The following is a 13,478-nucleotide window of genomic DNA, read 5'->3' on the forward strand; positions in this document are numbered from 1 at the left end:
TAAATGGACTATTCAGCAGCATTAAGTAAAATTGTAACCAATAATGTAGTTTTTGGTTTCATCCAGCCTTCGGACTGTAGCTAAATTAGCTTGACAGTAGTACATTCATTATATTAAATAGACAATAATAAACAACATTCGTGTTGAAAAAAATCATCGAATCTGACGATTGTCCAATACAGCTGACCACTATTTTTAATATTAGCATCTATTTACTTAAAATATTTATGTTATTTTTAATTATCTGGATTTACTAAAGCCTCCACCTTCGACATTCATAGCCTAAAGATTTGAGTATACGTATTATATTTTTCAAAGCAGCGTGAGCGAAGTAGTTTTGTGACACCAGTCATCAGGCGTCAAGAGTATAGTTCCGTACATCCGGTCTTTATAGCTAAACTAACCGAATTGTCTATGATATTGATAACTATCGCTTTATTTGAAATATTATTAAACAATAACGTGATATATAAGAAACTTATATTCTGTGTTAACTTTAAGCAACCTATTGTTAATTTATCAATCACATCCTATTTTCATTCCTAAGCTTCATTATATATGTTAAAATTTCATGAACGATGAAATCATTATATGGACTGTTAATATTGTTACGTCAAAACCTTTCAGAAAAAGTAAAAAAGAAACTAAGATCTTTATGTACATTCATATTTTATTTCAGTATGTTCAAGATATATTGGGCGACAGATAAAATACTTAAATAGCCACCAAATGCTTATTTTAGATGTCTCGAGTAACGACAGAAATTTAATTAGTAGCTAAAACAAGAGAAAAATGTTTATCAAGACAGTGAACAAAAATGACGATTAAGCATAAACTTTATGGTAAGTGGCAACACTGGCGTAAGCATTTATACGAGTTTATTACCAATACTGTGGAAAGTTTATAATGTCTATATAATACAAAGTGATTTATTAACTGTGACAGACAATAACGGATTTTCAGTGTACTTTGTCAAATGAATTGTCATACATAGTCTATGATAAAACTCAAAAGGACTCGTATCCAGAGCCGTAAAAATATTTACAAAAAAAATACATTTATGAGTTTTAGTTTATTTTCAATGCTTGATATATTGTGATTAACAAAACAATTTAATTAAATTTATAACATTAACATTATAAATGAACATTAACATTCACAATATAAACAATTCATACATAAGAATATATGTGTTTATTAATATTTTTCCTTTGGGTATGGAATATAAAGTATTCTCAATAAAACAGTTTAAAAGGCTCCAAAGTAATAAGTATATTAAAAAAAAACATAACTATTTAAAAAGTCAATGAAAATACATAATAAAAATATAATTTTACTTATTTAAAATACATCTTTACATGGAAATGAGATAATATTTTGTTAAGACTTCTTATCGTCTCATTAGTTAGCTGTTACAATGCAATACATCTATAAGCAGAAATAACTGTGAAGGAACAAATAAGACACAAAGCAAAAGTAAATAAATAAATAAATCATTCAGTGTGATTATTGACTAGAACATTATGAAAACAGTTGTCAAGGAAATATTATTATTGAATGACTGGTATTGTTCTTTAAATCAGTTTCTATACTAACAGCACATGTATCACAGCAAACTCTCAGCATATACACTGTATATGTTGAGACATTGTATGTATATAATATATTTGAATGTCACGTTCACTCCACACACCTCCCCAACAGTGCGCTCTTTAACAACAAGCGCACTCCATATGTTAGCGAACCTTTTTATCTTCTTTCTGTTGTGTTGTCTCTTGTCTGACATCTTGTCTATGTTCTGCGTCACCTGTTGTTTTTGTATCATCTGTGCTCTCCTCTAGCTGAGCTTGTCTCTTTCTTCCAAATACTCTTTTTAAATATATCAATTATTAGTGTGAATCTAATTATATATAACTTATAAAATATATACAATATTTATTGTGTCAATAGTCTCCAATAATTAAAGATTGTTGATTTAAAGAACTTAATAAATTTATACATAAAATAAAATTCTTAGTATTGAATGAGTATAATAATGAAATATTTTGTGTGAAAAGGAAATATTTTGTTTTATAATGTTGTTTTGCAGAATGGTAAAGTCATTAAATTAAGTGAATTGTTCAGTATATGGAGTCGGTACCTGCCGGCGAGGTACCCCACGAGCGAGGAGGCGAGTGCTGCAGCTGCGCCCGCCTTGAGCCCCAACGCGAGCCCCACGGGTCCTCCGCCGCCGCCCCCGCCACCGCCCCCAGCACGCCGTACGTCCCGCAGCGGAGTCTACACACAGAACACCACCTCTCACTACACTACATCCTGCATACTAGTAGCTTGTGCCAGTATGAAGTGCTCACCTCTCAGCGACGGCGAGGTGACGGCGCGCCGACTCCACGTTGTCGGAGGCTTCCTGGACGTCTTTGGACACCTCGTGCACCTTGTGTACGTCGGTCAGAAAATATTGTGTAACATTGCAGCAACCAAGATCAAGAAGTTACACTGTACTAATACAACTCCCTCTCTCTGTACCTGTGTCTTATGAGCGAGCGCGGCGGCCTGCACGGTCTGCCAGGCGTCGTGGAGTGCGCGAAGCTCGGCCTGCAGGTCGCCCCAACCGCGGAGCACCGCCTCGCGCTCACGGAGATACAGCTCCTTATACAATAACACATTGACAATTCCTGACGTCCGAAATTATCATACATCTTCGACTAAATAACGGAAAGTTCGCAGAATGAAAAGGGAAGTGTAACTAATAATTAGTTGTAAGATCATAGCCACATACCTCTAGAGGAGGGAATGTGTCTCAGCTGTCAACTATAATATAAACTAAACTGACGTACCAATATTATAAAAGTATATATTTGAATGCGGACTGTATGTCACCTGTTCGTCGATCTGTAGTTGTATCTGTTCAGTGGTGTCAGTGGTGTCCGCGTGTGAGAGCACTCCGACCGAGTCGGTGGAGCCCCCAGGCGCGGCCGTAGCCTCCGCCCCCCGCCTCATACACATCGGCGAGGACTCTGAAACATATGACGTCATACACACACACCAGAATATACTTAACACTACATAGAAACATGCAACGAGTATTTAGTTACAATGAAGTGTATTTAATACGCTGTTTAATATATTACGTGATGGAATCGAGACGAACTTATTAAATTATCTTTGTGGTAACTTCGAGATGTCGTTTTAATGTATTAGTTCTGTTATCTAAGCGTAAACACCAATTCCTTTAAACTCATCTCACCGCGGTTCACGCGACCTGGTCGGCCTCTCACTAACGCTATACAACTCCGTTCAATCACACCTACAATATCAGTATAACATGAGCTCATTACACCTCACACTGCTGCATAAAAAATCTTAATTGACACTTTTATTAAAATATAATATGTATATACATTTCTATTCATAAAAATATTTAGTATTTTTTTTACTAAAGTAGCGAGCCTGAAGTTATTTTAGAATTTATAAGATTATTATCTTCATAAGGTCACTGTGTCAAACATGTGACATCTTCTATTAAATATTTAGGTATATTGAGTGTGAGCCGGATACAATCAAAGTGTTCTTTATCGAGGTATGTTTTAGGAGGCCTTGGTAAGTCCTGATTCTACTGGAGGTCAATTCCTTACCCAGATAGTCCATGATGGCTCTGAGCGTCAGGTCCCGTGACCTCTGTGTGCGTCCGTCGAACTCAGCGACGTCCTCCGCCCTGACCTGTCTCCGAAGAGAGTCCAGCTCTCCAAGAAGAGTCCGCAGCTGACTAGCGACACGTCGAGCGTGTGTCTGCTCTGACCTGACGCGCGCGTAATCGCAGGCCTCCTCATACTTGACGTGTAAAAAATACAAAAAACATATTAGACAGACTCAGAAAAAAAACACTTAAAATATAGGATATTTTTTTAAATCCATTTTTGTATGCAATGTTGTTTCTTTCTGAAATATCAATGCCTTCATTGTCATTTAATGATTAAACTGGCAAGCATAAAGCTTTTAATCATGTAGTCATTTACCAGAAATGCTTACTTAATTTTGGATAAGAGCTGATATTCTTACACAGCTAGATATTAACCCGATATGCCTAAAAACTCAAAGGAAAATAATTGAATCAAAATTGGTCCACCTATTTGAGAGCTACAATAACACATTCAGTCACACAGCAATCAATGTTAGGCTTAAAACACTCGCGTTTTGTGTTGGATGTTAGAAACAACTGTTAAGTTAAGCCTCACATACTACTTGTTGATTCAATATAATTCTAATTTATTAAAATTGTTTTTCTACAAGTCTCAACTAACAATTAACATTATTACATACAGTGACTTAAATAAGTAGAAGAATAAGTACTTGAAATTCTTTTGGTACTAGGTACTTTCTTTTACAAGAACATAAGTTACAGTAAAATAAGTTCATGAAAAAGATCTGACTTATTTTTTTCTAATATTAAGTTAAATTTTCCTCATGAAATGTTTAATTTTTTTTGCTGTCAAATAACATAAAGTCTGAACAGCCAGCTCTATCTTAAGTGTTCCTTATAAATTTGCTAGATCTTTATTTGAAATAAATGTGCAGATAAATACTCAAGTCTTCTTTTGTCAGTCTACTTTGATAGTTAACGAATTGTAATATTACTACTTTGCAAATTCCTTGAACTAATAATAGACCTTCACTGACGTCAACATACGTCGTTCTATTACGCGGTAGAATTTCAAACGATTCAAAATATATTTTTAAATATTCCTTTGTCTTAGTTACAGTTTTTAGTCAAGTCCCAATACACACCTTGATGATATTTGCTTTGTGTTGTCGAAGGAGGTTTAAATGATGTGGAATAGCCACTTCATTGAACTTTGTCAATGAAAGTTCCACTCGTTTCAGTGGTAATTTATTTCCTTCTTGCATTTTAATCCACAACACTCGATTTAATTTAGCTCAAGTATATCTTTTATTTCGTCAAGTTGTTTACTATTATTAAAGTTCACTATTACTGTCACTACATCGCTAATTGCTGTTATGAAACATTTACTTGTCAAATCTTTGTTTATGTCATTTGACGTAAATCAAAATGTGTGACCATATCATAAATAAAAAAATTAATGAATCTTGAACATTTCGACTATACTTTTAATGTGCATTAACAGATTTTATTACATTTATTAATGCATTGTTAATATATTTTGTTGTGATGTATTAGTCTTCTTATAAATCTTTCCTTTCCTAATTGATTTGCTTTAGCTTGGATTTTGTAATAACACATATATAATTTTATTTAATTGGAAACAAACTTTTGCTATCTAATGAGATCTAAGATTTGCTATCTATTCTGTAATTAATTAGAAAAAACAATTATTATATTTTAACGAAGTAAATAGATTCGTTAAAAGAAAATATAATGCTTATTGTTAGCTACCCTTGATTTGTACTTGATATTGCAATTGTATACACTTTTATCTACTTATACTTGAAGTCAAATATCAATGTATCATGTTCGTCTTTGAAAAATAACATAATAATAAGTAAATTAAAAAATTATAGTTTTAACTGTCAATATTCACAGATAAATAATATACGGAGTATTTTTTTCTTGGTGAATCAAAGACAAGTGCTATTCTATAGTTCTAGTATTAACTATTATTCGGCTGACTTAAATACAAGTTGTTAGAAATTACCGTTTCTTAAGAACGAACAAAATTCTGTGAATACAGTGAAGAATTTATAGTTGTGATACATTTGTGTTTATAAAAATTAAGGGAGAAACAAAAACTATTACTTAAGATGGATGTCGATACGGGTGATTGTTGAATAATAAAATAATAATAACCTACAAAGTTTCTGCTTCTTAAACTTAGGATTTCAATGTTTTTCAATATCCTGAATGTTGCATTTTCAATACTTAATATCCCCATTACATAATTCAATGTTTAGTGCATTATCCAGAACCAATAATATGGTCAAACAGGTTTCTTTTTTTTATACTAAAATTGCAACTTTTTATTGCATAAGGGGAACATTTAATTAAATCGGTATACATACGAAATTGTTGTAATTTTAATAGTAACCAATTATCATTAAATGATTGCCGTAACATTTTAATAATGTATACAAGTAAATACTTTGACATTACCCTCTGAATTTTAATTCTAGAGAAATATTTGTATTTCCTTTAAATTTTTTTGTTTTTATCGTAGACAATCTTTAAGCAAGTTTTTCACTGGCTGTTGGAGTATGTTCCATGAATGTTTATCAATAAAATTAACAGTCACAGTGTGCATCCAATTAAAACACTAGTGACATACACAACTAAATTAGCATTATAGTCTTATATATCTTCTATTATGATTTTGTTATCACTAACTTACACGTCTAACAAAAAACATTAAAATGTCAGTTCTGTGATAGATTTCTCCATGTTTCAGATGGGAGGAGATCACGGTCTCGCAGTAAATCTGTAAGCAATTTTTTAATTTGTATATTCAATATTAACAATATAAGTAGTGGTCATTAAATGATAAAAATAGGGAGACCGGCTGGCATCCTTTTTGCATGTAGTAGAAAATGCATAATTTTCTTTAGTACATTTTTTCTAAGCAAGTCAGTGAAATCGGAAAAAAAATTCATTATTAACTATACCCTTGAGATAGTTTTTGTTGAATCCCGTTCATATATGTTTAGCAACACTCTTTTTTCACTGAAATGTCTAGTTTCAATTGATAAAAAGATGCATGATCATACAAAGTGAGGCAATTGCATCCTTGTGAGGAATTTGTTCTTAAATATACTGACATTATAAAATATTATACAAATTTCAGGTTTTTAATTTTTACTATAAATGACATGTGTTAATTACTTACCTCCTCTTCTTGAGTATCTGTTATGCTTTTAATACAATCAAAAAAATTTAGGAACGTTTCAATTAGGAATTAAAATGCTTCTCTCACAATGAAATATAAGCCTAACAATATTCTTCTTCTTGTGTACTGTTAATGAATCTCTATACCATATTTTTTTGCCAGTATTCATGCAAGTAGGTTTTACAGTTGTTGGATCGGCGTGATTCATTAAAAGGATAGTTACACAACTCACTGAATAATCCTTACTATATAACAGGTGGAGTCCGAGTCCAAGATGTCTCGCGATGGTTCAGTTCGCTCCAAGTCAGCGTCTCGTTCTCGTTCTCGCTCCAAGTCGTCTTCCCGCTCTCGCTCCAGATCCCACTCGTCCAGGTCAAGGTCGGGCTCCAGATCTCCCAGCGGCTCGCGGAAGTCCCGGTCTCGCAGTAGTTCCCCAAAATCTCCCCGCTCCAGAAGCGGATCGGCTAATTCTAATCGATCTCTGAGCGGATCGAATAAATCCAGATCTAGGAGTGGGTCTCCTAGGAAATCCAAATCGAGGAGTCCTTCGGTCGCGTCCAAGGCTGAATCTAGATCGAGGAGTGGATCGGCACACTCGCGCTCCCGGTCTAGGAGCGGCTCTCCCGCTAAGTCTCGTTCTCGTACCGGTTCCCCTGCAAAGTCTCGGTCGCGCAGTGTGTCGCGTGCCAAGTCGCGATCCCGGAGTCGGTCTGGGAGCGGATCTCCGAGAAAATCGAGATCCAGGAGCGGGACACCCAGGAATTCTAAATCCAAAAGTAGATCGAGGTCAAGGAGTTTATCGAAACGTTCTCGATCGAACAGCGCGTCTCCAGAAAAAGCCAGATCGAGAAGCGGATCCGTCAAATCAGACACAGCTCGAAAATCAAGATCTAAGAGTCCTTCACCGAGTACAGAGTCCAAGAAGAAATCGAGATCTCGCAGCCTTTCACCTCAGAAGGCATCCAGTAAGTCCCCAGACAGTAAACAAAGGAATGAATCTAAACAAATGGAAACCGAGGAAAAGGAGCTTGACAGGCCGGGGTCGGCCGCTGGTGAGTTCAGAGATGTAATAAGTTAACGAATTTTCTTAATCTTCTCATGTATATTACTATAATATGCAATATTTTGTTTCACCAGATGTGAGAGCCAGTCGGTCTCGCTCCAGGTCAGTCGGTCGTAAGTCTGGGTCTCGTTCTCGTTCCCGGTCCGGTTCCCGGTCTCGCTCTCACTCCAGATCAAAGTCTCGATCACGCTCACGATCCGGCTCAGCGAAGTCAAGGTAACGAGATTTATTTCTTGTTTATTTATTACGATGTGCGTGTTGGTGCATGTGTGTCGGTGATGTCTTAAGTTTCAAGTTTTTGTTTTCAGGTCCCGTTCTCGTTCTGGGTCCCGCTCGGGGTCCGGCTCACCGTCTCGTAAAGGTATATCACACCCATCGACTTAATCCCGTTTTCACCTTTAACTCTATCACTAGTATAGGTTTTATTTTCATTTAATTCATTTTCTTTGTTGGGCTAACTGAGCTAAGGCACAATATGTCCACAGAACACAAAAAACGACGCACGGTCCGTCTGGCCTCAGACGACGAGAACGAGGGCGTGGCCGAGGGGAGGGAGGAAGAAGAGATCGGAGAGGGAGTCGTTGAGGAGGAGGAGGGGGAGGACGAGGAGGGAGGGGGAGGTGGCAGAGAACAACACGGACTGTCCGACTTCGAGGCTATGATGCAGAGGAAGAGAGAGGAGCGGCGAGGAAGACGCAGGAGGAGAGACATCGAGATGATCAACGACAACGACGACCTCATAGCGGCGCTCCTCGCGGACATGCGGCGGGCGGCGGACGAGGACCGCGAGCTGAACCGAAGGAATCAGCCCGCCGTGAGGAAGGTGTCCATGCTGAAGAGAGCCGTGTCGCAGCTCATCAAGAGAGACCTGCAGCTGGCTTTCCTGGAGGCCAACGTGCTCAACGTGCTGTGCGACTGGCTGGCGCCGATGCCCAATAGAGCGCTGCCCTGTCTGCTCATCAGGGAGAGCGTGCTGAAGCTGCTCATGGATGTGAGGCTTACGTTTTGATTATTACATATACATGGAAAATCAATTTCTCTGGAGGTTTAGTGTCTGTTACTTAAGGGGAATAATACAACAAGTTTTATAATGAAGTAACCTTAGAAAGTATGGCAGTACACATATATACAAGTATCGTTTCAGTTCCCAGCCATCGACAAGTCTCTTCTCAAGCAGTCGGGGATCGGCAAAGCGGTGATGTACCTCTACAAGCATCCCAAGGAAACGAAAGCTAACAAAGAGCGTGCCGGCCGCCTCATATCCGAGTGGGCCCGACCGATATTCAACTTGTCCACAGACTTCAGAGGTGAGGCCTTCATGTTACACGTACACAAGTTAGCTTCCAAAGCTCTCCCACACGAGCAGGTACAATTAAATAACAAGCATTCATTCAAAGTCTATAACATTCAGAATGACTCCTTTTTGCGTGTCGTTTAGTGCGACATCAATGTGCTACGTCTTTATCGAAATAGTCACAGATTAGATGATAAACTGGCCAGGTTTTCTTTATTGAGATGTTGGTATACCAGTATTGTATTGTGTATCATCAGCTATGACACGAGAGGAGCGACAGGCGCGAGACGAGGCCATGTCGGGGAATAGGAGGAGGGAGGAAGCCCCGCCCAGCAAGAGAACCCGCACAGAGGAACCGGAGAGGTGAGAGACATAGGGACAGGTAGAGACGGAACACAGAACATACAGGTAGAGCCACGCCGACACAGAGACAGATTGACAGACAGCAAGACACGTGGACCCATTCGCTAGTAAGTGTCGTGAATAATGTTATCATATGTGTTGCAGAGCGGTCCGTCCCGGTGAGCCGGGCTGGGTGTCCCGGGCGAGGGTTCCCGCGCCCTCCAACAAGGACTACGTGGTGAGGCCCAAGTCTACCTGCGACCTGGACATGTCCCGGGTCAGCAAGAAGAAGATGACGCGCTACGAGAAGCAGATGAAGAAGTTCCTCGACCAGAAGAGAATGAAGGGAGGGACCAAGAGAGCCGTCGAGATCTCCATAGAGGGGAGGAAGATGGCGCTGTAGGAGAGACAGAGACGACTGCCGTGACACACGACACGAAGGAGTACCTCATACAGCCTTTCAGGTCGTGTAGATAAAGTGACGCTCGAAATGACAGAACTAAGACGGAACAGTTGAAGTGCTTGTGTTGAATAAATAATTAAGTTTTTTCAAATAAATTGCTTTACATCAGACCCGACCCGACGCGATATCAGTGGGGTGGATAAAGTCGGTTCGGAGATTTAGCGACACAAACCGACAGATGTTAATTATAACTCGTCCGGGGCTTGATGACGTTGTGATGTTATTTAAGTTATTATTAAGAATAAATGACTGACTGTACGTGGATGTTTCACTTCCCACTGTTGTAGTAGTCCGGGAGCCAGGGACAGATTTCCATGAGCCCTCCCAATCCTTCATGAAATCTATAAGGGATTTATACTTTGAATACTCGCGACTCGGTCGCCGGTACAGCCTGCCACGCAGGGAGGAAAAAAATTTTTTTTGCAATAATTTTCTTTTTGAAAATTTGTCCGATTCAAATTTTTCTAGTAAAGTTAAGTTTTGAAATAAAAACAAAGTCAGCTAATCATAACGCGGTGGATTATACGTCAGCTGGCCGCTCCCACACGAAGCAAGAATGTTACACTATTTATTATTATTATTATTATATATAAACAAAAAATACGAAGAAACAGAACACAATTTGGTAGAAGTAATAATAGTGCTTAAATTTCGATTTTACTCTTGCTCCAGCTGAAAATGTCCCTTTGCTAAGTCAAATACCTGATGTCTGATACTTGATATCAGCTCACATTTTTTATTAAAATACGAATGTGTCTACAGTTGTCTTTAATTACATTTGACTAAACGGTTTAATTGTTCTGATTCTTGGATGACCCTTTCAAAATTAGTCACCGATTTGGTTTAAACTTTTTCGGTTGTCTTTTTATTGTTATTTGTTAGCAATTCCATATCGTGATCGGCCACTGCAGTAGGAAACACAATAGTTTCAACTCTATCTTGACTGTTATAGAACACATGATCCAGGCATGCTGAATTTCTAGTTGGCCTGTCTACCGCAGAGAGCAGACCATGTTCCGCCATTAAGAATAAGTATGCTGATGCGGTTTCGGAATCGGCTGATTGATTGATAACATTTATATTTATGTCCCCCGTAAAGACGAAGCATGGTTTTTGTTTTAGTTTTTGTATAGTTTTACTCAAAGATTTTAAGAAAGGGGTAATTACTTTAAATGAAAGTGATCTATAAACGGCTAAAATGTTTATTACGCTAGGGATTTCTACAGCGAGACAATTGGCTTCATCAACGGCCGGTTCATGAAGCTTTGTGTTCCAATTATCTCTTGTGTACACGACCACTCCTCCCGCTTTATTAATATATTTCGTAGTTTTGTAACTTACGTAACCAGGTATTTGTTGAATAACTGATGAGTCATCAATCCAATATTCCGTCAAAACAATAAGATCGAAAATCACATTAAGTGTTTGAAGAATGATCAGAAAACTGTTAAAGTTGCAGTTAAGGCTTCTAATATTAAAGGTCAGTATTTTAAAGTCAAATTTGCAAACATTATTGTAGCATTCATTATAAATACCGAAATGGTGGCATATTATTCTATTAGAAATTATCGACATCCTCTAAAACATCTAGTGACGCCATCTGTGATTTTTCTTAGAGTAATAGACTTGGATATTATACAGTGTAAGTATTTTAGTAAAGCCACCATTTTGTACGTTTTATATGTAGTGTGGTGAGTTGTAATCTAGTGTAAATGAGTCTGTGTAAAGAATTGTTGTGGATATAGTGTAGTTAATTGAGTAGTGTAGATATGAATTACTGTAGAGTAATTTAGTATCGTTGTATTAAATTGAGCCTGTTGATAGTTTTGTATATTTATTTGTAAATAGTTAGAAATAGTTAGGTATATAACAAAAACAGTTTTGCACTTTTTTTTGTTACCGTTCACTGTCTCCAGAAGTTGCTTTGAGTTCAGGTCCGACGTATTTATCCAGATCCAGGGTTGTCCGAATGAGGATGGCGGGGCTTCTGTTTTCCTGAGTATTTTCTGTTTTACGGATATAAATGGATCCGTTTCGTACCCAACAGAATCGGATGCCGTAGTGCTGGGACCGCTGTCTCTATTCCCGAAATAACATTTTATTCGATTTTGTCGAATGTTCCTTCAGGTACAGCTTTCTAGGTAGAGCTTCAACAATATTTTCAGTTGTGGTATTTTTCCTTAGCTTTGCCGCAGCGAGAAGCTCATCTTTCTTCGCTTTCCGAAGTAGCTACACGACGATAGGACGGCCGGATGTACTTGCTTTTTTGGGTTTGGGTTCCATTCTTAATACCTCGTCTTTGTCGTGTTCATATAGCTCCACGTTCAATTTTGGAAAGCTGTTATAACAATGTGCCTCACATTTTCATTATTAAGCTAAGGGACTTCACAGATTTCAAGCTCCTTTTTCAAAGACTATTGATTTTGTGCTTCCATGGTCTATTCAAACTGAGTGACAGTTGTTTTCAGGTGAGATATTTCCGGGTCCCGAGATTTAAGTAGTTTGCTTAGTTCAGCAAACTGCGAGATGACTGGCACTAAACTTGCCAACTGCGTCCTTAATTCTTCAACCTCTTTTCGGAGCAAACCAAGATCTTGGCCGCCTTGCTTCATTTTCCGAACTTCGCATCTTAGTTCTCGCATTTCTTTGAGCAGGTCCGCAGTGATCGGTTGATCTGGGTCAGATGTCGGTGGCGTCATTAAGGTCCAACGCGAGCCGCGCAACGTAGTGCCATTATCACATGAAGCTGCGTCACTCAGTGCATTATGAACAGGAGTTTTTATATTTCCGCTTTTCGGCAAGGAAGAAACACAGCTGGGGCATCGCCAAGATTATTTATAACTACTGGAAAAATCCTCGTACGTCCTTGTAGAAATTTGTAGGCATTGCAGATCGTATGGCTTTTTACACTTAGAGCATTCCTTAGTTTAGAGTTCCTAATTGGTTTTCCACATGCAGAGCAATTGGAAGGCATTTTTATTCAAGTGCACAGATGTAACAATAAAATAGAATTTATTTGCAACAGCAACGTCTTCCCCGTTGAAAACAGGAGCAGGAGCGAACAACTTAATCAACTTTCTTCCGCTGCACCGAAATATAATTGATCGCAATACGCTCTTCTACTTCTTTTTCCCTCTTTTGTATTTCAAAATTTAGCACAATTGCAGTTTTGCTAATACAAAATTGAGGGAGTTTATTTATTAAAGCAAATCTAGTTTTCAACAAATTACTATTTAAAACTTCTAGGTGCTATTTGTGTGTTATGCTGAGGGTAACTGAAGATAAGTTTATGATGATCTTAGATGCAATTATATTATCTTTGGTATCAAAAATACTTATAGTATAAAATCCATGCAGAACACAACTCTTAACTTAGTTTTGTCACTTTGTTTAACTATAGCTTATGTATCGCCACGACACATTTTAGTTAGTACAATGTAAAAAGACCCACAGTTCACTTTGATT

At 37.8% G+C, this 13,478-nt stretch overlaps 2 protein-coding genes across 3 annotated transcripts; one reads left to right on the forward strand and one right to left on the reverse strand.

The window, feature by feature from the left end:
* Positions 1–1,057: 1,057 nt before the first annotated feature.
* On the reverse strand, positions 1,058–5,048 carry LOC116775709 (uncharacterized). 2 transcript variants are annotated; one of them, XM_032668670.2, is made up of 8 exons: positions 4,783–5,047; positions 3,633–3,828; positions 3,245–3,304; positions 2,878–3,014; positions 2,524–2,646; positions 2,352–2,431; positions 2,141–2,277; positions 1,058–1,869 (listed from the first exon to the last, which is right to left on the reverse strand). In XM_032668670.2, the coding sequence occupies exons 1-8, from the start codon at positions 4,900–4,902 to the stop codon at positions 1,838–1,840; spliced, it is 885 nt and encodes a 294-aa protein (XP_032524561.2). In that variant the 5' UTR covers positions 4,903–5,047; the 3' UTR covers positions 1,058–1,837. The 2 variants fall into 2 exon arrangements, with proteins under 2 accessions (XP_032524561.2, XP_032524562.2); XM_032668671.2 differs by lacking the exon at positions 3,245–3,304 and having other exon boundaries at positions 4,783–5,048.
* A 560-nt stretch (positions 5,049–5,608) lies between these two features.
* LOC116775641 (protein IWS1 homolog) lies at positions 5,609–10,271 on the forward strand. The gene is made up of 9 exons (XM_032668568.2): positions 5,609–5,791; positions 6,417–6,448; positions 7,108–7,903; positions 7,989–8,130; positions 8,223–8,275; positions 8,400–8,905; positions 9,059–9,221; positions 9,466–9,571; positions 9,716–10,271. The coding sequence occupies exons 1-9, from the start codon at positions 5,776–5,778 to the stop codon at positions 9,951–9,953; spliced, it is 2,052 nt and encodes a 683-aa protein (XP_032524459.2). The 5' UTR covers positions 5,609–5,775; the 3' UTR covers positions 9,954–10,271.
* The last annotated feature ends 3,207 nt before the right edge of the window (positions 10,272–13,478 follow it).

Source organism: Danaus plexippus, chromosome 27 (genome assembly GCF_018135715.1).
Source record: "Danaus plexippus chromosome 27, MEX_DaPlex, whole genome shotgun sequence".
In the NCBI taxonomy this organism is placed as follows: Eukaryota; Metazoa; Arthropoda; class Insecta; order Lepidoptera; family Nymphalidae; genus Danaus; species Danaus plexippus.